Below are 25,805 nucleotides of genomic sequence, written 5' to 3'. Positions count from 1 at the left end.
ACATTACTGATGGCAAGTTTGTAACATTGGCAGATTACTGCATGCATGGCCATAGAAGAGTAGTTTTCTTGTAGCATTAGCTTAGGTCACTCTCTGTATATCTGAAACGACTTGTTTTTGTGCACCTTAGTCAAATGTCTTCGAAGTAGTTTCAATTCCATTAGTGATTCTAGTACTGCATGCCTTGCATACTGCGATTCTTGTATTGTTGCATTCCACATCGTAAACTTTTAAAAATTTCAGAGCCACAGTGTGGTCAGTATGCCCCCCCCACCTACAATAAAACCTCCTTCTTTCTGACGGTTTGAGGTTGGCAGGTATTGTAAGAAGCTGCTTGCGACTTCCCCGACCAATGTGACTGCAGTCCAAGTGTATTAAAGGTCCCACAGAGCCGCTGGACACCATGCAGTGGAGGACAAGCCGCGGCCGTCCGCACATCACTGGACTCCTGTATCTCCTCTCGCTCTTGGGGGTCATGGTCTTTCTGGTCTATCGGGACTGGTTGCCCGGCCTCGTGCGTTTGCAGTGGCAGAGAGAGCTTTCCACCAACAGCAAACCAGGAAACCAGAACCATCAGCAACAGCATAATAACATCAGATTCTGGAAAGATGCGGATGACTCCTCTCCTCAGAGGGAGGCAAGTTTGGAGAACTCTCTGACAGCTAAAGCCAACCAAAGTGAAGAGGGCGTCCCAAGTGGCATGCTGTCCCCCGGGCCGTACCCCTACATCATTAACGAGGCAAACAAATGTCCAGAGGGGAAAGCACAACCATTCCTGGTGTTGCTGATAACCACCCGTGTCTCTGAGGTAGAGAAACGGGACGCCATACGGCAGACGTGGGGCAATGAGAGCCTCGCTCCAGGCCTAGGAATCATCCGGCTGTTCCTGCTGGGGGCGGGTGAAGGCGAGCGGGGGCTCCTAGAGCAGAAGACCTTGGAGTCCGAGAGCCAGAGGCACCACGATATCGTTCAGCAGGACTTCTTGGATACCTACAACAACCTGACTATAAAGACACTGATGGGGATGAACTGGGTGGCCATGCATTGTCCACGGGCCAGATTTGTAATGAAAACTGACAGTGACATGTTTGTCAACACCAATTACCTCATCCACAAGCTGCTCAGACCCGAATTGAATCCTAATCCTAAAAACTACTACACAGGATGTATCTTGGGAGACGAATCACCGATCCGAGACAAAAACAGTAAGTATTACATGTCCCCGGAGGACTACCCGGGTGAGAAGTACCCCACCTTCTGCTCCGGGACGGGTTACGTGTTCTCCGGAGACTTGGCGGCGAAAATCTACCGAGCCTCTCTGAGCATTCGCCTCCTGCATTTGGAGGATGTGTACGTGGGGATCTGCCTGGCCAAGCTATGGATCGAGCCCACACTGCCGCCCGAGTCCCTGTTCTACCGCTGGCTAGTGGAATTCTCCAGCTGCAAGTACAGCAACCTGATCACGTCCCACGGGGTTCAACCCAGTGAGCTGCTCAAGTACTGGCACCACCTGCAGAACAACATCTGTATCAACACCTAGGACTATATTGTCATTAATCACATTTCTGTGATTCTATTGTTTATTTTTGTGTATTTCTTTCTTATTGCATTTGATTTAGTCTTTTTTGTCCTCTTTGTTATTATTACTTTTTGCATTGCATCTGCTGCACGTATATTCTTTGTAATTGGTCGTTATCTGGGCGTTTATATTGAGTAACTTTTAATTTTCATGTGTCCATTGATTTAGCTGTAAATGGTAATGTATTGCGTATGAACTATACTGTTGGCCTTATAACCACCCACCCTGTAATTTCCCTTTAATTTGAGAATTGTTCTCTTTTCTTTTTGACAGTTGGCTTTACTGACGCTTTTTTCTTTCCCAGATCTATAAGATCTCAGCAAGGCATTATAGTACTACCCAGCCTGAGCTTGTAGATCTGGTGTGTGTGACGGTGGTTAATCACTAGGCTACTTCTCCAAAGTGAGTGACACCCACACAGCCACAATAGAGGGAGCGACAACGATCTACTACCCAAATATAGAACAAACATGGGGAAATTCTCATTCTTCTACTCTGCCACCAAAATGTGGAATAACCTGACACCATCCCTCAAAAAATGTGGATCAGTGGATTCTTTCAAAACAGGCCTGAAAAACCATCTATCAGGAGACCACAAGGGGAAGTAAACGCAATTTTACCCATAAAAGGAGGTGTCATTCTCTTCTGACATTTCCCCCTTTTTCTCCTTAGTACATAGTGTTTTGTATCTGTTGATGACATGTATTATTGTGTTATTTTTATGCTATGTTGCTGAATTGAGTACATAGGTCCACAATGGAAACAAGTCACCGCAGGACTTCTTGTCTTATCCTTTTAGCCTACATGTCCGACTACCTCATGAAGCATAGCGTTAGTTCATGCAGGACACGGAAGTCGTGCACGCCAAAGCTGTAACCAGCTTTCTATTCCCCATTCATTACGTCACACACTCATTATCCAATCACAGCTCACGCATGAGCAAAGAGGATCCTTTAAATACGGCTTCTATTCTCTAGGTCTTTCTTGGTTGCTGAACTAATGCATTTTGCTAGCTCCTCCTCCACCCCAGCCTCCACCTTTTGATTAGAGTCTGGCTTAGGCTCAAATACTTGTGGTTATCATTGCGAACGCAGCGGAAGGAGGCGCGCCCGCGCAAGTGGAGCTTACTATGAAACCGTGCTTGGCTTGTGTGTGTGTCTGCGTGTCTGTGTGTCTGTGTGCACTGCCTATGTGCAGCTGTGTGCAGCCAAGTAAATGTCCAATATAGACGTACCATACATCAAATGAAAGGTCTTTGAAAACTGAACACACCTGTCAAGGTTGCGTTTAAGCCCGCCCCTTCCCCCGGAAGCCACGCCCCGGAGAAGGCTCCTAAAAACTCCCCATTGAAACCCCATGTTAAATGAAAAGTGCCCGAATCGCTCCGAAACTTTTTCTACCCCCCCTAAGTCGGGGTCTACGAACAAATACTTCGGCCTCGGATTTTGGCTCCGCCCCCCGGAAGTGGGTGAAACAGGCACTTCAAACACTTTGTTGAATTGTTCAAAAACATTAAAAAAAAAATTGGGGTGAATTTTTATTTTTCTAAGATGCTCCTTTTAACGCAGAATTTTTTGGTATATATATTTTTTTTAAACGCCTTAGTTTTCGAGCTGCGTTCGCTTACCGCGTTTGCGCGTCTTACTTGTGTATATCTGCTTGTTTAGAGTATTGCATATAGGCTCAAATACTTGTGTATCATGTATATCTGCTAATTATAACTAATATGTCAATGTACTGCTATTGTTGTCATTGTATCCCTATGGGGATTTGTATAAGCTTTCTCTGAATATATGCTTAGCAAGCTGCTTCGACAAAATTCAGTGAATATTCTCCCGAGAGCCGGGAGCTTTAATGCCAAGCTTAATTGTTTCCATTTGTGTCAATAAATGGTGAACTGAATCTACTAAGACGAGAGTGTTTCTGATTGAAATGTTGTTTACATTTCTGACTAATAAAGTATTCAATCAATCAATCAATCAATCAATCAATCAATCAATCAATCAATCAATCAATCAGAAGATTTATTTTGTCCTTCAAGGCCTCTGGACCAAGAATATCTCTTTGTATGTTTGACAAAAATGGTTAACTTTAATGCAGTATCTGCTGAAATTAAATTGTTGCAGTTGCAATTGATTAAATAAAAATAAGGTCTGCATACTGTCAAAAATAAGCTGTTTATGGCTAGTTTCAACCATTTGATCACACACAGATCTTTGTCAGGGATTTAAAAAATGAAAAATTCCTGATCTGTGTGTGATTGAAACTTTGAAACAATAAACAGTGGAGCATTTTCTTTTGCCAGTGTGTAGACCTTATCTTTATTTTATGTTTTGTTGTTTGTCCTGCACCATGGGCACTTGATGCATGCATTACCCTTCCTCTGCAATTGCAATTGAGACACTATTTATTTGATTTAGATTGTCATTGCATTTCATTATCATTATTGTATTGTTATCTATTGTATCAAATACATGTATACTAATACATTTGGTTGCAATTCTTCATTCTCTCACCAAGGAAATATTTAATTTCCACAACACAGTTCTGCAGTAGAATTAATAAAGGTTTTTTCTTTTTTATCAGCAATTTGTGCAAATTATTTTACTCTGTACCATCTTCTAAAGACCATAGTGGTGATAGTTAATAATAAGGTGAGAGGGCATCAAGTCAACTGAAAATAATTTGGTTGGTGTTTTTTTTGTTTTTAATTGTAAGTTACAGTCCAGCCAGCTGTCACATAATTCTGATGGCAGATGGCACTTATGGGTAATGGCAAGGTCGGGATCCGGTTAGGAGGTTACAAGCACTGCAAATTCTATTTCGACACGAAATGCAGACATTTCTGCATTAGCCCGATGTTAAGCATGAAATGATGAAGTCCCATGTGTCCATAGATTTTTTTTAGCATACTCATTCATTTATGTAGCCTATGTATGTAGGCTATGTATTTATTTATTTAATTATGTTTTTATTTATAGCCTATTTATTCAGCCTATTTGTTCATGTGTTTATTTATTTATTTATAAAGGTAATCTCATTGAGACCTGACTGTCTCATTCTAAAGAGAGTCATGGTTCGGACATTAGGCTATATATATCAACATTCATTCATTCATTTTCATTAGCCTATCTGAAACAAAATGCATTAAAGCAGCCTGCGAGTAGGCCGCCACAGTATCTAGAATTCCACATGTCACCAGTTTGCACGTAACGCCTGGAAGTGGGGCATGTGAGGCATATATATTTTTACAGTTTTTGGTTTTTGTTTTTCGCAGCTATACTACTGTTTAACACTAAGCTGCAGTTCCATCATTGAAGTTATAGGAAACATCACTTCTTCTCACAGATGAGGATTTAACTACAATCCCAGAATTACCGTACATCACATCTATAAGGCAGAGGAGGGCAGAACTGGAAGTAAAGCTGATTTATGTCAGTTCAATTCAATTCAATTCAAATTTATTAAAGTGTCAAATCACAACAAGTTGTCTCAAGACACTTTACATGTAGAGAAGAGACCCGACAATCCCACCCTGAGCAAGCAATTTTGCGACAGTGGCAACGAAAAACTCCCTCTTAACTGGAAGAAACGTCAGGCAGACCCTAGGCTCTAGGGTGGCGGCCTTCTGCCTCGACTGTGTCGGGGGAAAGAAGAGAGAGAGAGGAAGAGACAGAGGAGAGACAGAAAGAGATACAGTACAAGAAGTAACAATAACAATAGTAGCAAATATAATAGTGTAAGATAGTATATGATAATATAATATAGTACAGCAATAAGGTGTATTTAGTATATGATGGTATAATATAAGAATGTTAAGATAATACACAGTATAGTGTAGTGGTATAGTGTAGTGTAGTAGAAATCCACGGTCGTGCTCCATGGAGAGGCCCGGTCCGCAGTCACAGTCTTGAGCCGCAGCTGGGGGTCCGTAGTGACAGTCCATGGAACTGCGACGTGGGAGATAAAAGAAACTCCGGGGAGCGGGTCCCCGGGTGTAGAATTAGTGGCAGGCCTTACTAGAGCGTGAATCCGTACAGGGTTAATTACGATTGTACCAATGGGACACAAACCCACACAACCAAAAGGGAGAAAGTGTTTCAAAGTGTCCAATAATACCAATAATAACCATAATAGCACTCCACAATCATAATCCATGGAAACCCTTGATCCACAGCCTCACCATCAGACCTCCTCCTCACCTCTGATCAAAGTTAGGCACCTTTGCATCAAACTATTGTGACACTGCATTCCATTCAATCCTGTCAAGTCATTAATCACTCATCATGTATATAATTATCTGTCTTGACTCTCAAGTCTTTTTCCATTGTTGGCTAACCTTAGACTTTCTCATCAACATACAGTACCTGTTCATCACCTTAATGGAAACCACAACTATTAAAGTAATACTAGGTATTTTTTTTTAAATTTTTTAATTGTATATCTAGCAAATGTTTTACAACACCCATTCCATCAATTTCACCCCGGAAAGCCTTTTATAAACATATTTTCTATTGAAAGTGGACTGGAGTGTCTTTCCTGTGAAAATGACGTAATTCGGCCGGAAAACGGAAACGTAAATGCACCGGTTTCCTGTTTGTCCCGGAACTACCACGCTAGTAACAAAAAGGAATTTCAGGCTGTTTTTATGGCATTATAGGATTTGAAGATGGAAAAACAACAGCAAAAGAAAACAATCGATTTTTATTATTATTTTTATTTATTTGATGAGTGGCTCGTTTTAAAATGTGTTGCGCAGTGGAATAGAGTAGACACTATGGCATCAGGAATCCATTAGTATGCATTTACTGTAGGGCTAGGCCTATGTGATTCTGGTAATATTACTGATCATTTGTTTAATTATGTCCGATGTTGTCTGTGGTAAAAATAAAATATTGATGAAATGTCCATCACAAGCTTGCATGGTGATGACTCCTGATTACAAAAGCCAAATTACAATTTTGGCATTTAGCAGATAAGATTTAAAGTAAGCAATATAAACACAAGTAATTACACCAAATGCATAGAGACAGTGTAGTGCCTCAGTAATTTATAGGATAATAGATAAACCAATAATCATCAGTCTAAACATTATAATATCAAAAAAGTAATATGTACATTGAAACTATACACACACTATTAGGATGCCAGGTCAACAATAGACTGTCTAAATTAAATGCTATCTAATTTACATTTTAACGTTTGCATAAGACTGCATGGTCGTCAAGGCTAGAACATTTTAAACAAAACCAGCATGTGTTGTGTTGGGAGCTTGTAGATTGACTTTCCCCAAAAAATTATTTCGATTTTTATTATTATTTTTATTTATTTGATGAGTGGCTCGTCACCTCTGAAAGTCTTATCAAAGAAGTGTAACTTACTAAACCGGTTTCTGCACTTATCTGCAGCACTCCTTAAATTATCTGGGATGCATCCTTTTAACAATAGCCTACAGGTTGAGTTGCATATTGAAACAGGTCGAGTTGCATATTGAAACGGGTTTGAAATGTCAAACATATGAAGCCTCGCCTCTGATGTTTTTAAAAATAGTTCATCCTGCAAGGTGTGTGTTCCGTGTGTGTTCATCTTATGGAGGCCAATGGCCATCACCCCTGCCCACGCACGCACGCACGCACACACACACACACACACACACACACACACACACACACACGCACACGCACACGCACACACACACACAGTTGAGATTTTGTGCAATCGATCAATGTCTGTGTGCAAATTCAGATCAATTGCTCAAGCCACTGAGGAGAACCTGGCAGAACAAATTTTGGCCTCACAATGCACTACAGACATGCAGAGGTTTCTCAAATTATAGGAGGATATAACTTATACAATCAGAGTGGCTGTATTTTGTTTCCCTGCTCTTCTATTGAGCCATTTAGATCATGTGAAAGGTCATGTCTCAACCTAGACACAGGATCTGACACAAATTAAATTTATCCCCTGAGCAAGCAGGGGATAAAGCGTCTCTATTATCGCAATGGTGAAGTCTCTATTATCACAATGGTAAAAAGGGCAGCACTTGCACAGGGGGAAGAGGAAAGTTAGAGTAGATGGTGGGAATGTTCATTCCCTTAACGTTCCAAGAAATAAAATGAATATTTCTACCATTCATAGGCATTGACCTTCTTGTTGTACCGGCTGTACCGGCTATACCGGCGCCTGAGCAGAGGAGGGAGGAGAAGGTGGGGGGTGGCACTCACACAAACACATCCCTGACAGGCGGGGGGGGGGGGGGGGGTCCCGGCAGGGGGTCCCGCGTCGTAGGCCGGGGTCCCAGTAGCGGGCGAACAGGACGCAGTCGGCACCAATGAGGAGCGGCACGGAAAGGTTCGGCACGACGCCGGCCGGTACCACGGCGTCTCCCCTCGGCGTCTGGATGCGGAGCTGCGTCACCGGGTAGTGACGCACGTCGGCGTGCACGCAGATCACCGGTACGGTGGTGGCGCTGAGCTTCCCCGCCAGGTCGGCGTGCACGAGTGTCACCGCGCTCCCGGAGTCGAGCAGAGCATGGGTGTTGGTGCGCCCGATCTTCACCGGCAGGCGGGCGTGGCGTGGCGTCGGTGGCCGGTACCGGTGTGCAGGCAGGGGCGGGCGGCGTCGGCGCTGGCAGCGGTCCCCATGGAGACGTCGCGGTCTCGCTCCGGGCAGGTCCAGGAGATATGGTCCGCCTGGCCACAGACGTAGCAGCGCCGCTGCTGTGGGCCCCGAGTGGGCCCTTCGGAGACGGCGGCTTCGGTTCGGGCGGCGGATGCCTTCGCTGGGGCGGACCTCCTCCGGTCGCGGCTGGGCTTCTCCTCGCCGGGGGCCTTGGCTGCGTCGGCGCGGGTGGTTCTCATCATGTCCACGCTTACTTGGTGGTTCTCTCGTAGGGCGACCAGCGCCTCCAGTGAGTTCGGGCTCACTTGCGAGGCATATCGTCGGGCCTCAGGCGGCAAGGAACGGATACATCGGTCAATCACTAGTTGGTCGATCACGGGGGGCCTCCTCCAGTCGTCAGCCAGCTGTGCGCTGCGCGTAATAGTGCCGCCACCTGGGGCCGAGGCGGCTGGGCCTCATTGTAGGCCCAGCTGTGGTAACGCTGCGCTCGGGCCGGTAGGCTGTAGCCCTGGCTGGCCAATATGGCTTCCTTCAGTTTGTGATAGTCCCTGGCGTCGGCGAGGGACAGGTCCCGGCAGACGCGCTGGGCCTCGCCGGTGAGGAAGGGGGCCAAAAGCGACGCCCAGTCAGTCACTGGCCACCTCTCTCGTGCAGAGGTGCGCTCAAACACCTCCAGGTACGCTTCAATATCATCTTCTGGTGACAATTTAGTGAGCACCTCACGTGGGGCGCGAGTGCTGGCTACATCTCTGGTGATTCTGTCTATTAATCTTTGTACCGCTGTCTGCAAGTGAGTTCGGCTTTTCAGTAGGGCCGTTAAAGCGGTTGCATGCTCCATCTTGTGGGTTTTGGCGTGGATCAGTAATACCTGTATTCTCCACCAAAATTATGTGGGATACTGATCAAGGACCTGCTGTCTCCTAGCGAGACTCCACAATATATTTATGTCACAGGTAAATTGGCATTCCAGGTAAATTGGAAGGGGAGCGCTTGTTTTTAGGCGCGGGGCTGCGAGGCGAGGCTTTGATGTGAGGACGACAACAAGAAGATAGCAACCAGGAAATGCAAGCACCAGCCTAAGTGGCACACTTCGATAATCATTGGACTCCCCATCCACTACCACTGAGAGTCAGGGTTTGACTCCCGCTTGGGACATTACTTTCTCAAACAACCGCGGACTACTTTTTTTCGCCGATAAAGTATAGTATTGGACCATGACGGAGGCGCGCCGACTCAGCAGACCTTGAGGCCGAGGCGTCGCGCCCGAGCGCCTTCAGGCGCGAGTGCCCGCGACGACCGGCCGATGGTCTGCTAGTCGACTAAGCGCCGTCCGAGTTATGTACCGATAGGCACAGAATCGTAAATGATGTTGTGGGGACTGCGTTTGCCCCAACTGCCACTCACTGCACTAACATAGCCCGCCAGCACCGCCCCCTCGTCCCCTTGTGCTTCAACTGCATGGAATAAGGCTGTTCGCGGGTGTGTGTGTGTGTGTGTGTGTGTGTGTGTGTGTGTGTGTGCTCTCGCGCGTGCGTGTGCGTGTGTGCGCATGCGTGTGTGCGTGTGGTGTGGGGCTCATGTCTGGCTTGCATTGCCCTCTGATGGGAGATATCTGATGGGTTAAGATATAGAGCGAGGGAGCAGAGAAGAACGTGTCTACTCCTCACTCTGCATTTCCGGAAGTCCAAATACATATAATTTTGGGGGTCCAAGTTTGAGCACCACTAATATAGTTTTCAGAAAACTGTTAGGATTTCGAAGACATTTGTAGAATCGGCCTCATGTCTTAATGGGTTTATCAGATGTCATATAAAAAAATATGAATTACGGATGAAACTCATTTATTTATTCTAATTTCACCCTCTGTCCCTCCCTGCCCCCCCCCCCCTCTTCTCGGTTAATTTATAAGTATCTGCTCCCCCCTTCTCCTCTCACTTTATGATTAGAGCAATGTTGACGTAATTGGTCTCTCGTTCTCTCTCTCTTTCCCGCTCTCCCCCTCTCTCTCTCGCTATAGTTTGCAGTAACGTTAATGTGTTGTATAGGTAACAGACATTACTGATGGCAAGTTTGTAACATTGGCAGATTACTGCATGCATGGCCATAGAAGAGTAGTTTTCTTGTAGCATTAGCTTAGGTCACTCTCTGTATATCTGAAACGACTTGTTTTTGTGCACCTTAGTCAAATGTCTTCGAAGTAGTTTCAATTCCATTAGTGATTCTAGTACTGCATGCCTTGCATACTGCGATTCTTGTATTGTTGCATTCCACATCGTAAACTTTAAAACATTTCAGAGCCACAGTGTGGTCAGTATGCCCCCCCCACCTACAATAAAACCTCCTTCTTTCTGACCGTTTGAGGTTGGTAGGTATTGTAAGAAGCTGCTTGCAACTTCCCTGACCAATGTGACTGCAGTCCAAGTGGATTAAAGGTCCCACAGAGCCGCTGGACACCATGCAGTGGAGGACAAGCCGTGGCCGTCCGCACATCACTGGACTCCTGTATCTCCTCTCGCTCTTGGGGGTCATGGTCTTTATGGTCTATCGGGACTGGGCGCCCGGCCTCGTGCGTTTGCAGTGGCGGAGAGAGCTTTCCACCAACAGGAAACCAGGAAACCACCAGCAACAGCATAATAACATCAGATTCTGGAAAGATGCGGATGACTCCTCTCCTCAGAGGGAGGCAAGTTTGGAGAACTCTCTGACAGCTAAAGCCAGCCAAAGTGAAGAGGGCGTCCCAAGTGGCATGCTGTCCCCCGGGCCGTACCCCTACATCATTAACGAGGCAAACAAATGTCCAAAGGGAAAAGCACAACCATTCCTGGTGTTGCTGATAACCACCCGTGTCTCTGAGGTAGAGAAACGGGACGCCATACGGCAGACGTGGGGCAATGAGAGCCTCGCTCCAGGCCTAGGAATCATCCGGCTGTTCCTGCTGGGGGCGAGTGAAGGCGAGCGGGGGCTCCTAGAGCAGAAGACCTTGGAGTCCGAGAGCCAGAGGCACCACGATATCGTTCAGCAGGACTTCTTGGATACCTACTACAACCTGACTATAAAGACACTGATGGGGATGAACTGGGTGGCCATGTATTGTCCACGGGCCAGATTTGTAATGAAAACTGACGGTGACATGTTTGTCAACACCAATTACCTCATCCACAAGCTGCTCAGACCCGAATTGAATCCTAATCCTAAAAACTACTACACAGGATGTATCTTGAGAGGCGAATCACCGATCCGAGACAAAAACAGTAAGTGGTACATGTCCCCGGAGCTGTACGCGGGTGCGATGTACCCCGCCTTTGGCTCCGGTTCGGGTTCCGTGTTCTCCGGAGACATGGCGGCGAAAATCTACCGAGCCTCTCTGAGCATTCCCCGCCTGCATTTGGAGGATGTGTATGTGGGGATCTGCCTGGCCGAGCTACGGATCGAGCCCACACCACCGCCCAACGAGTTCCTGTTCAACCGCCACCGAGTGCCCTACTCCAGCTGCAAGTACAGCAACCTGATCACGTCCCACGGGTTTCAACCCAGTCAGCTGCTCAAGTACTGGCACGATCTGCAGAACAACATCTGTATCAACACCTAGGGCTGGGGACAATAACTGCTTCACCGCGGTTATGATGTGTACCGTGGGCCGTTACCACAATTATTAAAATTTGATTTTATTATGATTATGATTATGATTTATGATTTTTGCTGCTAAGTTACAGGAGTGGATATGGTGTGTGATATACATTTCTAAGCTTACTATATACACAATAGTTGTTGTTTAGTTAAAGCAGCACTATGTACTGTTCCTCTTCTACCCTGGATTTCAACTGGTTTCATTTGCAAGTGCTGGATTTTTTACCATGATTGAACTAATAGAGCCGGCCTGCTTGCTCAGGGTATACATTGAATCTTGACCATCAGGTCAAAATTCGTGTCACATCCTGTGTTTAGGTGAGACATGACCTTTGACACAATCTAAATGTCTCAATAGAAGAGCAGGGAGACAAAATACAGTTATGTTGTATTAACATACTCAACCATACAGATTGGACAAAATTCAAATGTATTCATAAAAAAATAAAGTTACCCAGTGAGGCTTTAATATCACTAGGGCTGATATTAAAGCAGTGAATGAAAGCAGCCTGTAACTGCAAGTTGGTCTTGTGTGCTGATGAAACTGTTTGTTTTGTGAAATTGGTGACATTGAAAATGTGGTTCACTTGTTGTTTTATTGCACTAAATATGGTGATATAAGAGAGGTATTTGTTAGTAAGATGTCTTCTATTTGTGGTGATTTCCTTGAGTTCGATGATTATGAAAAACGGGAGATATATTTTGTTAAAGGAGATTTTGTTGTGGCAGATTTTATTTCTCAAGCATGGGAGAGATGACAGAACACATGTGTAATTCTGAGATGTAATTGAATGTATTAATTGAATATATTGTAAAGATGCTGTATGACACAGAAATAAAATTATCTATGTATCTATCTATCTAAAAAATAACTCAGCAATCCTGGTCTCGGGCTCGGACAAAATGCAAGTTGTGGAAGCTCTCAGATCTGAACCCAGTAAAATCCGTACTTGGCTTTCCGATAACAAACTGTCATCACACCTTGGTAAGACAGAATCCATTCTTTTTCGGTCCAAACATTCCCTTAGTAATTTAAATGCAAATGCTTTCAAGGTGACAGTTGACAATATACAGTAGTAATCTCAAGCAAAGAAGAGGTTACCTATTTGGGCTTGACATTATTCTTGATTGAATAAACAAACAAACACATATAAGGACGAACGGAACAGCAGTGGAATTCTCTGTCTGTAGAGCTAAAAATAAGAAACGCTGAGGGCTTCCTCAAACACAAACACCTGCAGCCTGCCCCCTGCGCCTGGCCAGTCGCCATGACAACTACTTGCATTGCATGTAAACAGTTTACAGTGGAATACAAGTGGGTGGGAGAGATTTGTGGATTTTGGGAGGGTTGAGTAAAGACTGTGGAAATAAGTCTGCGATGAAACGTATAATGCTACACTAGTGAGAGTATAGGTTGACAGAAGGGGGCAGAACATATTCAAAAAGACGTAAGGTGCTAAGAGGAATGTTGAAGTATCTTCGATTTATAAGACAAGGATTGATCAGTGTCGTCTCACACAAACGTTCGAAAATGGCTTCAGTGAGACAAGCTATGACGCTTTCTCTTTTTGAATTATTTTGATTAAAGTTGTAATCCGTAACTTTTATGTCCTACCCGAGACTAGAACTTGTCTCCCATGTGGGAGAGCAATGAGGATCCCCCAAGGACTCATTCAAGTCAGTCAGAAGAAGGGATTCTTTTTTTTATGCCTTTATTTGACAGGACAGTTGGCTGACAGGAAATGGAGAGAGAGATGGGGAGTGACCAAGTGACACTTGGTACGTTTGGTATTAAAGAGAAGATGTCTTTATTAAAGTCTTTATTTTTATTTTTTATTAGAATTCAGCTTCCTTTTTATAATGGGGAATCCTTAATGATTTCAGATTATTCCCAATGAACCAGATCAGTGAGCTAAAAGAAGATGATGACTAGCAGCCTATTTGAATTAGTTTTATGGAGGTGGTTGATCAGTATAATACAAAATCCCTGGAAGGAGGTGTGTGTGTGTGTGTGTGTGTGTGTGTGTGTGTGTGTGTGTGTGTGTGTGTGTGTGTGTGTGTGTGTGTGTGTGTGTGTGTGTGTGTGTGTGTGGTTTTAACAAGTGATATGGACATCAAGAACACCTGAACAGATACATAATTAACAGATGGATAATTGCTGCTGTTGCTGCTGTGTGGCACTTTATTGTTGCAACATTGCTGTCAGGCGTAGAAAACTGTGTAAAAAAAAAAGTAGTGACCAAATTAGGATCTTTATCTTTAAGTAAGTGCAAATGTGCAAAGGAAGTTTTATTTTGGATTTTTTTTTAATAGTTTTTTAATTGAGATTATGTTAATAAGTTTTTTTTGTTTTCACATTTTATTATTTAATAGCATTTTAAACATTTTTTTTTTTTTTTTTTTTTTGCATTTATAAATGTATTAATTGCCGGTTTTTTTCACACATACCCATTTAAGTAATGATTAGCAGTATGGTATCGGTATCAGTTTTGAGAAAATTGGCACAAAATCGGTATTGTATCGAATAAAAAAAGATATGTATATCGCACAACACATTTTGGGATAGTTTCATTATAAATTGGGCTCTTGAATTTGAAACAGATTTTGGGCTCTGTTAAAAAACTTCAAACATATTTTATCAGCAAATTAATCGTTTGATTAATCACATTGTTTATTCATATCACTCCCGGTGTATAAGGACCTTGAGAATCTCCCACTGAAAAACTGTCTTCTTAAAACATATGAGACAGACTTTTCCCTCCATCAGGCTCCCCGGCTGACCAGGGGGAGGCAGTATAGAGACCGGGACACGGGGAGAACATGCAAACTCCACACAGAAAGGCCCTTTCGCCTTTTAATAATCTCTGAAACATGTCTCCTTCTTGTTTACAGCTGGAGAAAGAGTGACAGCATGGGACAACAACAATCAACAAAAAAACAATAGGCTGTTTTGGGCTTCCTATTTAGAAGGGAATTCCTATCTATAGAGAACTGGCTTTAACAGTGTGAACAGAATGTGTTTGAATTTGGTTTTTGAGGTATCATTAAGATGTTACATTTATAATTAAGGCTACGACACCATATAATCAAGATTGATTAATATTTTCCATTTTGGTTGTATTTTAAGTGTACATTATTTTTTGATACTGTGAAGTAAAATGTTTATGTAATGTAATGTAATGTAATGTAATGTAATGTAATGTAATTTATTTCTGTGTGGACCCCAGGAAGAATAGCTGCTGCTAAGGTAGTAGCTAATGGGGATCCAAATAAACAAACAAACAAACAAACAAATAAACAAACAAACAGGAGCTGTATCAAGTGCTTTAGTGGAATAGCCTTGTTCTATAAACCGAACTGTGCATCTCCCTGCTTTTGGCTTGAAAAAGGCCACATGTTGCTAACCCAGGGGCCCCGCCACCGTTGCTCAGATCCGCACCAAACTCTAATTCTCACCAACCTTGCGCCTTTGGCCCCCCGAGGGCCCGTCGACCCCTGAACAGTGGTTGTGCGAAGTTTGGTGCGGATTGAATTATTGAATTATTACAACAGGGGTCATGACAGTTTGGCATGTTGGTGTATATGCCTCTGGTGTCTGGCAGTTTTAAAATACAAAATGTCATGGGCTAGTATGGCCGACGTTAAAGGACAACTTTGTTTTTTTACAACCAAGGTTTATATTTTAGCTTGTAATTAAAGTAAATAAAAGATGAGTGTTATTTTTTTTTAATGTACTGCTTTTGTAGTTTTAGCAATTTTCGCGATATTTTTTACATTGGGCGGGGGCATTCTGTCCGGTGGCTAAATATGTATTTTTTACACAATAAAAAAGGTAGAGTGGTCTTTGATGGCCAGATGTGAGTTATTGGGGGCTAGAAGAGCTACTGAAAATAATAATAAAGAAATCACAGGGTTATTGTGTAAAAAAATACATATTTAGCCACCGGACAGAATGCCCCCGCCCACTGTAAAAAAGATCGCGAAAATTGCTAAAACTATAGAAAGCAGTAAATTTAAATATTTTAACACTCATCTTTTATTTACTTTAATTACAATCTAAAACATAAACCTTGGTTGTAAAAAAAAAAAGTTGTCCTTTAAGGAATCATCACTCAGTTATAATGATGGTGCTATATTTTGGTGGTTCTCAGTGTCAAAAGTTTGAGAGCTATTTGTATGTATATTTGTTTGAACTATTTGACAATGGGTGGTCAGAGCCAGGACCTATGGGTACTTGGGGGTAGCCTGGTAAACCCTCCCTCCAGAAATCTCATTTGTATTTTATTTCAGGAGTGATAAAATACAAATGAGATTTCTGGAGGGAGGGTTTACCAGGCTAACTTGGGGGTCCTTCTCATATAAATATTTGTGAACCCCTGATCTACTTTGCACTGTCTTGCTGGTAGATTGAGGACAGTCAGTTTCCTGTTAATATGACCCTTCCAGCAATATTTTTTTAAATATGCATCATTATCAGTCCTCATGAGGGGATTATTAAGGCTTGTCAATTTTCCAAAAAGTTATTAAGGCTAGTCAATGAAATAAAATAAATAGATTGACGGGCATCCGCTGGCCTAGCGGTCCAGGCGCATACTACATATGCTGGTAATCCAGCTTGACAGTGTGTCGCAGGTTCCACTCCCGATCCCAGCGACCTTTGCTGTATTTCATCCCCCATCTCTCTCCCCATTTCCTGCCAGCCTACTATCCTATCAATAAAGGCAGAAAAAGCCCCCAAAAATATCTAAAAAAGAAAAGCTCACAACGCGTCACAGTGCGACGCGTTGTGAGCTTGTCGATCGGCTGTTTTCAGCAAAAGCCTTCCCCACAATAACATACACTGATATAGATTCCTGAGGGACTCCGGTCAACCTCATGCACATGATTTGGCAACCCGGGAGCCAGCGAACACAAAAACGCTAATAAACAGCTGACATTTGACAACCTGGGAGGCAGCAAACACAAAAACGCTAATAAACAGCTGACATTTGGCTTCGCTGTTCCGTGCACATGGTAATGGTCAATGGCTGTGTGCAAAATCTGATCAATTGCTCCAGCCACTGAGGAGAACCGGGCAAAAGAGATTTTGTCCTCACCATGATTTTGGCCTCACCACTGTCACAGAGCTTTGTCGAATCATAGGAGGATATCATTTTATTCCAGAAAAGAGGTGGTTTACAGCACCCAGGTCAAGATTGTGAGAATGCCCGACTTGCGGCTGGAAGCAGTGCAGAGGCCCTTGAGTAGGGTTAACCCAAATGTGTGCTTATTCACCATAGCACATACAAGGACAAGAACATAACTATAACTCTTCTCCCTCCACACACACTCTAATCAACAGGCAAGTGGCACCATTTTATGCTCAGCTGAGCTAATGAGTCAGCCTGGACTATACCACTGTAAGGGGTGTATTCTGACTCAGATACAGTCTTCTGGTCAGCTGTGTGTAGAAGTAGTTGCTGCACAATAATGTGTGATATTGTGTTGATATTGCTTCCTCAGCCTTCCATCTTGGAGCATCATTCTACTTTTTTTCTTTTTCAAGTTATCTTGTTGCTGCTACCCTTTTTTATTTTTGTTTCAGTACATTATATTGTGTTCTAAGGCAACTGAATTTTCCCTGATATTAATAAAGATCTATTTATCCATTCAGGTTCTCCTTTTCTATTAATTTCTTAATAATTAAACAACTTCAAAACTATGTATTGTTTGAAGGCGGGGTCTTTACTAGTGAACCAGTTATAGAATGTGACAACATAACTAAAAACTCCTAAATTACAGTCTAAATGGAAAGAGGAGTCCACTCCACGCACATTTCACCACCTACTATTTTTAAATCATTTAAGTGAGTACTGTATTTTAACATTTTGCCAGGTACCAGGCTGGATTAAAGTACCATGGGATTCATTCCCAAACCCGAAAATGGAAAACACAGAATATAGCATAACTTTTGAAGGAAATAACAGATTAACAGAAAGTAATTTCACACAATTTTGACCCAAGGAATTCATTAAAATGGTTATTAAGATTGAAGCACATCTTGACAATTTCAGGACATAAATACAAAATAAATAAATATCTATATTTATTTTTTCTAAATACTTTTATTATTAGGGCATGCCTTCTATTCTCTGAGTGCACCTTTCTAGTAATACTTGAGGAGTCAGGCTTCTCACATTGAGCCACTAGAGGGTGCTAATGCTGTAACTTTTCCTGCCCATCACTATGTTGTTGTTGTCTGTTTTGTAGCTGTTTTTATATGGACCCATGGTGTCTGAAATAAAGTTTATACAATATTATAGCATGGAATGGCAGTGGTGCAGGAAGTACTCATATTTTAGATGTAGGTCACTAAGTATTCATCATTAAGCCCTCTTTTAGTAATCTACAACAAGCTCACAACACAACATTTGCCTGAGACTTATAGTGGAGTAGAAGTATAAAGTACAGTATCAAGAAATGGAAATACTCAAAGTATCTCAAAATAGTACTTACAGTACATGAGTAAATATACTGAAGTTACTTTCCACCACTGTGGAATGGAATGTGTTGTGGTCATCTCCGCCAGCCAGGACGGGCGGGCAGGGACGTAGATTGTTTGACCTCTGCCTCGTGTGTTGCGTTATCTTCTTTTACCTCATTGTTCTCTCTTGTTATTACATTTATTTCAATTCAAAGGGGCTTTATCGGCATGAGAAAACATATGTTTACATTGCCAAAGCAAATGTGAAATAAACAGTCAGAACTAAGAAAAGTATGTACAATACAAGTGAAAGGGAGTAAATACACGTGTAAACATAGCTGAGTCACATTGGAACTTAGAAAAACTAGCTTATGATTGTAATTGTGCATTTGTTACAGTTTTTAGCAGTACTCTTTGCCTACGGTTCTAAAACTAGAGACGGATGGTAATGTGTTTAACTGAGGACTCAAATTATGGTTGAAATCAAATCAACTGTGCTCACATGTATAGTTACTGATTGGTTATCTGAATGATTATGTCTTTTTTTGTTTTCACGAGTAATGTTGGGTTTTATTTTGATAATGTTAATTATTAGTATATACTTGTCTTGTACCTGATTGGGTTTTAGATTGGTGCTATTGTACATTAGAGGAGCTTCCTGTGGACAGGTGTTGAAAATTAGCACTTATACACTGTAAACAAAACATCTGGTTCGTCCAATGTATTTGTGATGTCCACATCAAATAAATAAATGATATCATATCATATCATATCATATCATATCATATCATATCATATCATATCATATCATGTAAGCAAGAATAACTTTCAAAACAAATAGCAGCAGTATTTCAAGATTTTGCAGTCTTGCAAAAAACGTGTGGGAAGAATAGCAGCAATTAAAAAGAGATATCATTTATTTAAAATAGTATACACAAATTGCTGCAAATGTGTTTAAAGATGGTTGATCTGTTTATGTACAGTAGTTTTATGTACCAAGATCAACTCGGTTCAGACATAGTATGAATCTATTATCTATCTATTGACTCAGCAATCCTGATCTCGGGCGTTGACAAAATGCAAGTTGTGGAAGCTCTCAGATTTGAACCCAGTAAAATCCGTACTTGGCTTTCTGATAACAAACTGTCATCACACCTTGGTAAGACAGAATCCATTATTTTGGGTCCAAACATTCCTTAGTAATCAGGTGTCATCAACATGTCCGTACACGGACAAATGTGTCCTTGGCAAGACTTGTCTATGTCCGTGGTCCATTTATATTTTTAGCATTAAAGATCAAAAACAGATCTGTTCAGACAGATTTATTTGCTACAAAAGCAAAGGAGGGCAGAAACTTTTTCAAGTTTCTTTTTCAACAAGTAAGGCTTGTTGAAAAAGGTTTTCAGCAAGTGTTTCCAAGTGTCCAAAAAGAACAGTATAACTATAATCACACTCCACTATCATAATCTGTGGAAACCCTTGATCCACAGCCTGGGGTCCACACTCACAATCAGACCTCCGGCTTAGTTGCTCACCTCTGATCAAAGTTAGGAGCCCTTCCATGAAAGTAGTTGTGACACTGCATACATTCAGTGTAACGATAGTTCATGTTGTTCAGTTTATATACTTCATTCACACTCCCCGGACCCCCCCCCCCCCCCCCCCCCCATTCGCTAACAAGTTATACTGTTGTACTCCTTTAAGTCAGTACGTTCAACCTCTTGTCATTCTCATTCGCTACAAGCTAACTTACTCACGGCCTCATACCCACGGTGCAACTCTGGCGGTTCATTTAAAGGAGTAGTTCACCCAAAAAATGACTTATTTTCTATCAATTGCACACCCCATGAAGCCTTGAATTCATGGATTTGTTTTTGTTTTTGTTGCATTCCTAATCTAATAATTTGATTCCTGTCTCCTACCGACTAATGTATCCGGTAGGAGACACAAAGTAGATTATTTGTGTCTCCTACCGGAAATACACACGGTCATCAAATTGTTGGCTTAGGAATGCGACAAAAACTAAAATAAATCCATGAATTCAAGGCTTCATGGGGCGTGCAATTGATATAAAATAAGTAATTTTTTGGGTGAACTCCTCCTTTGCAGCCTCTGTTCTCTGTTCAGTCTACGTGCTTCGCTGTCTAAGCTGGGTGTACAGCTGTTTGTTTTCAAATTCCCTCCACCTCCCCGGCCTCCTCCCTGTGGCATTTAGTTGATATTGTTATAGGTTGATTCTGTGTGTGTACTGTGGTTCTATGATTCTGTGTATTGTACTGTGTTCTATGGATTGTACTATGATGTGGTAGCTTAATTATGCATTGAAGGTTCAATGTTATGTAAAACTGTATTTATGCTCTGCTCTGGGGGGTTTGTGATTGAAGATCTGTGACATGTTTGCACAGGAAATCTTTTAATATCACATGAGCAGAGTCACACTGCCAAACTTGAATGCAATATCATTGCATTAATGGATAATGGTTAATATGGTAATGGTAATAAATGGTAAATGGTTCATTAACGGTCTGGTTATTTCTGAGCTGAAGTGTCTAAATGAACTTTAAATCCTATCATGATGGAAGCACTAACTGTACCGATATGACCCAATTATTGAAATCTTGCATACAGAATAGACTTTGACCGTGCCACATTTAATGCCTGTCTTATTCACCTGGCAGTCTTAAGGTTTTCTTCAGAATAGGTAACCTCTTTAACACCTGGCATCCCGATGTTGGGCATGTTTCTAAATGTTTTGAAAATAGCAAAATACCAGATCTACAAGGTCTCAACATGTCATGGTGTAATGTGTTGTGAGCTTGTAGATTGGCATTAAAAAAAAACCGATATATTTCTTTGTGGCTCAGTGGTTAATGCAGAAATACTATAATTGTAAAATGTGTAGCACATTGGCATAGACACTATGGTATACTAGGAGTTCATTGTGTATTTCTGATCAAATTGATCACTTATTTTGTATGTCTGTGGCAAAAATAAAATATTTATGAAAATATCCATCACAAGCTGGCATGGTCATGACCCCTGTTAGTAATGTAAATGCAAATGATTTCAAAGGTCAGAGTTGACAATATAGTAATCTCAAGCAAAGAAGAGGTTACCTATTTGGGCTTGACATTATTCTTGACACCAAACTGATAGAGTTTGGCTCTAACAAGGGGTTAAATTACACTTAAGACACTTAGGTCACACCTGGAAGCGTGTCCACGATGGCCAGTCAGGAGCTAGGCTCGACTGACTGGGGGGACCTCCGCAACCAGTTAGGTAACACGCTGTCGACCGCACAGCATTTAGGTCGGTAACGCAGAGGACTGTGCATATTTACACCCCTGCCACCAATATAGCACCACCGGGAGGCGAACACGGGACCCTTGGATCCGTAGGTACATACGTTACCAGTCGGCTAAAGAGCCAGGCTCCACCACATGTTTTCCAGCAGTGGAAAGTACTAAGCACATTTCCTCTAGTATTTTGAGGTTGTTGTTTTTTATGATTGTTTTTTTTTACTTTACTTGAGTATTTTCATTCTTCTTTCATTCTTTCATTCAACAACCTCAAAATACTTGAGGAAATTAGCTTAGTAGTACTTTCCACCACTGGAAAACATGTGGTGGAGGCAGGGTTACTCCATAATGATGGTGGTGATGATGATATTGATAATAATTAGTCAATCTACTTGTGATGCTTTTGTGTGACGCTATGATCAATAGGGCGTTAATTTACAAAAAAACACAAAAAGTTACAATATGGAGATACAGTAAGAGGTTTGTGCCCGACAGCAACAATATGCTTTTTCTTGGGGCAGCCATAGCTTAGTGGGTAGTAGTGGGTAGCCGTCTGGTGATCAGAAGGTCACCGGTTTGCCTCCCGGTCCCGGTCTATGTGTCTGTAAAGTATTACTGAGCAAGACACTAACACCTACAGTAAACTGCTCCCCCTGAGCAGTCACCATGACCATCTCAGATGGTCCATCTGAGCAACCAACAGCTGCAATCAATCTTTTTGGGTGGGAGTAAAGTTTATTGCCAATACTTTTGGACTTTTCCTTGTAGCATATTTTTGCGATTTTATTTTACTCAAATCTTTGCTTCTGGGGGACGCTGGAACAAAAATATTTTGAGATTGGGGTTGGTGGCCAAATACATCATTTTGGGGGTCCTTGACATGAAAAAAGTTTGCGCACCACTGATATAGTTTTCAGAAAACTGTTAGGATTTAGAAGACATTAGAAGCGGCCTCATGTCTTAATGGATTTAACAGATGTCATAAAATGCCTTGTAGCCCTACATGAACTACAGATGAAACTCATTTATTATTAATTTCACCCCCCTCCCTCAGTCCCTCCCTGCCCCCCCTCCTTCTCCTCTCACTTTATGATTAGAGCGATGTTGACGTAATTGGTCTCTCGTTCTCTCTCTCTCTTTCTCGCTCTCCCCCTCTCTCTCGCTATAGTTTGCAGTAATGTTAATGTGTTGTATAGGTCTCATTCTCTCTCTCTCTCTTTCCAGTTACAATAATGTTCTCCCTCCCACTTGTATTGTAGACTAATGTAGACTACTCTTCTCTCTCGCTGTGAATCTTGTCAAAGTATAGAAATGTTTTAGGCTACACTGGCCACCCATCAATGATAGCGACTATAGCGAGTTAACACTAACAGACATTACCGAAGGCAGGTTTGTAACATTGGCACATTACTGCATGCATGGCCATAGAAGAGTAGTTTTCTTCTAGCATTAGCTTAGGTCACTTTCTGTATATCTGGATCGACCTGTTTTTGTGCACCTTCTTCAAATGTCTTCAAAGTAGTTGCAATTCCATTGGTGATTCTAGCACTGCATGCCTTGCGTACGATTCTTGTATGGTTGCATTCCACCTCATAATCCACAGATCCACCTCCGCTTGGGGGTGTGGTCAGTATGCCCCCCCCCCTACAAAAACAACTCCTTCTTTCTGACGGTTTGAGGTTGAGAAGCTGCCTGCGACTTCCCTGACCAATGTGACTGCAGTCCAAGTGGATTAAAGGTCCCACTGAGCCGCTGGACACCATGCAGTGGAGGAAACGCCACATCGCTGGACTCCTGTATCTCCTCTCGCTCCTGGGGGTCATGGTCTTTCTGGTCCATCGGGACTGGTTGCCGGGCCTCACGGGTTCGCCGTGGTGGAGAGAGCTTCCCGTGGGCTATGGAGGCAGCGGGCCACAATCCATCAGTAAGTCAACAGGAAACCAAAGTCACCAGCAACAGCATAATATCATCAGTTTCTGGAAAGATGCATATGAATCCTCTCTTCAGGGGGAGGCAGGTCTGGAGAACTCTCTGGCAGCTAATACCAGCCAAAGTGAAGAGGGTGGCCCAAGTGGCATGCTGTCACCCGGGCCGTACCCCTACATCATTAACGAGGTAAACAAATGTCCAGAGGGAAAAGCTCAACCATTCCTGGTGTTGCTGATAACCACCGAGACTAGTCAAGTAGAGGCACGGGACGCCATACGGCGGACGTGGGGCAATGAGAGCCTCGCTCCAGGCCTAGGAATCATCCGGCTGTTCCTGCTGGGGGCAAAAGAAGGTGAGCTGGGGCGCCTACAGCAGAAGACCTTGGAGTCCGAGAGCCAGAAGCACCACGATATCCTTCAGCAGGACTTCTTGGATACCTACAACAACCTGACTATAAAGACACTGATGGGGATGAACTGGGTGGTCATGCATTATCCACAGGCCAGCTATGTAATGAAAACTGACACTGACATGTTTGTCAACACCGATTACCTCATCCACAAGCTGCTCAAACCTGAACTGAATCCCAAGAAGAACTACTTCACAGGATATGTCATTAGCGGCGCTGCACCGTTCCGAGACAAAAACAGTAAGTGGTACATGTCCCCGGAGGACTACCCAGGTGAGAAGTACCCCACCTTCTGCTCCGGGACGGGTTACGTGTTCTCCGGAGACTTGGCAACGAAAATCTACCGAGCCTCTCTGAGCATTCGCCGCTTGCATTTGGAGGATGTGTACGTGGGGATCTGCCTGGCCGAGCTACGGATCGAGACCACATGGCCGCCCAACCAGTCCCTGTTCCACGCCTGGCGAGTGCCCTACTCCAGCTGCAAGTACAGCAACCTGATCACGTCCCACTTGGTTCAACCCAGTGAGCTGCTCAAGTACTGGCACGACCTGCAGAACAGCGCCTGTATCAACACCTAGGGCATGGGGACAATAACTGCATCACCGCAGTTATGATGTGTTGGCTACTGTGGGCTGTTAACGCAATTATTACAATTAGAATTTTTTTAATTATGATTTTTGCTGTTAAGTTACAGGAGTGGATATGGTGTGTGATATACATTTCTAAGCTTACCATCTGTAACATGGTTAATCATGCTTGCACTTGCCCAGACATCAAATGTGTATTGTGATCTACTTTAAGAGACAATTAAGAGAATGGGCGGCTGCCTGTAAGGGAAAGATGTAACATATTGTACTTCCTAGTCTATCTCTGCCATGAGAGCGGTAGGTTGTGTTTATTCTGCTGTGCATATTATTTTATTTATTTTGTTCATTTTCAGTCACATTATCAGAATAAATCAACTCAACAGAGAATCCTGGTCTGTGGTGCTTTACAACACGCAAGATCATGTTTGTTACACATATACACAATAGTTGTTCTTTAGTTAAAGCAGCAATATGTAACTTTCCTCTTCTATGCTGGATTTGAACCGGTTTCATTTACAAGTGCTGACATTGAGCTAATAGAGCAGGGGCCTGTTCCTCGAAAGGTGAATTAAATAAGCCTGGCCTTAAGCCAAATCCAGGCTTGACAAAGTCGGGTCCGAAAAGCCTCGTTTATTCCGTTCCTCAAACGCCAAGCCAGGCTGAAAAGGAGCGACTTTGTCGAGCTAGGCTATGTCAAGCCAGGCTGTGTCCAGCCAGGATAATGAAGCCAGGCTGAATGGGCGGCGTTTCGCCGGCGACGTATTTCTATAAAAGACCATGAACTCGAGCGCAGATTCCTTGAACTTGACCAATCATGGCAGCAGGGAACAAAACTCGAGCAGCGTTTTTCTCTGTGGCCGAACAGCAGCAGCTCATGCAAGCATGAGGAAGTGAAACATGTTATCAACAGAAAAGGAAACACGGCCGTTATTAATAAATCCAGGGAGAAAGCGTGGCAAAGTATTGCAAGCACACACAGAGTGACCGCGACGGGATGAGCGGGGGACGGGACGAGACACACAATAACCCCACATTTGCAAGACCACTTTGGTAGAGGTTTGGGTTGTGTAGTTACCTTGCCATCATGATGTAACTCCAAAGGTGGACAAGAAATGAAAAATAATTTGTCCATTGACTAGAAATTGATCATTTAAAATATGCTCCTTATTGACTTACAAAGAGGCTCCTTTAAACCCGTAACTAATAATTTATATATATATTTAAATATATATATATATATATATATATACATGTATATGTATGTGTTTTTTATAATATTTTAAAAAATTGG

At 42.8% G+C, this 25,805-nt stretch overlaps 3 protein-coding genes across 3 annotated transcripts; all 3 read left to right on the top strand.

Moving 5' to 3' along the window:
- Window positions 1–475: 475 nt before the first annotated feature.
- LOC308093600 (beta-1,3-galactosyltransferase 2-like) lies at window positions 476–1,703 on the top strand (the record flags this gene model as incomplete). Its single annotated transcript, XM_080439932.1, has 1 exon — window positions 476–1,703. The coding sequence occupies one exon, from the start codon at window positions 476–478 to the stop codon at window positions 1,538–1,540; it is 1,065 nt and encodes a 354-aa protein (XP_080296058.1). The 3' UTR covers window positions 1,541–1,703.
- Window positions 1,704–10,727: 9,024 nt separating this feature from the next.
- On the top strand, window positions 10,728–11,832 carry LOC308093599 (beta-1,3-galactosyltransferase 2-like; the record flags this gene model as incomplete). Its single annotated transcript, XM_080439931.1, has 1 exon — window positions 10,728–11,832. The coding sequence occupies one exon, from the start codon at window positions 10,728–10,730 to the stop codon at window positions 11,787–11,789; it is 1,062 nt and encodes a 353-aa protein (XP_080296057.1). The 3' UTR covers window positions 11,790–11,832.
- An 11,518-nt stretch (window positions 11,833–23,350) lies between these two features.
- On the top strand, window positions 23,351–24,505 carry LOC308093598 (beta-1,3-galactosyltransferase 2-like; the record flags this gene model as incomplete). Its single annotated transcript, XM_080439930.1, has 1 exon — window positions 23,351–24,505. The coding sequence occupies one exon, from the start codon at window positions 23,351–23,353 to the stop codon at window positions 24,503–24,505; it is 1,155 nt and encodes a 384-aa protein (XP_080296056.1).
- Between the last annotated feature and the right edge of the window lie 1,300 nt (window positions 24,506–25,805).

Source organism: Gymnoscopelus braueri, assembly GCF_963280865.1.
Source record: "Gymnoscopelus braueri genome assembly, chromosome: 10".
Taxonomy (NCBI): Eukaryota; Metazoa; Chordata; class Actinopteri; order Myctophiformes; family Myctophidae; genus Gymnoscopelus; species Gymnoscopelus braueri.
The sequence above is the reverse complement of the archived record's forward strand: the minus strand, read 5'-3'. Positions and strand labels throughout refer to the sequence as shown.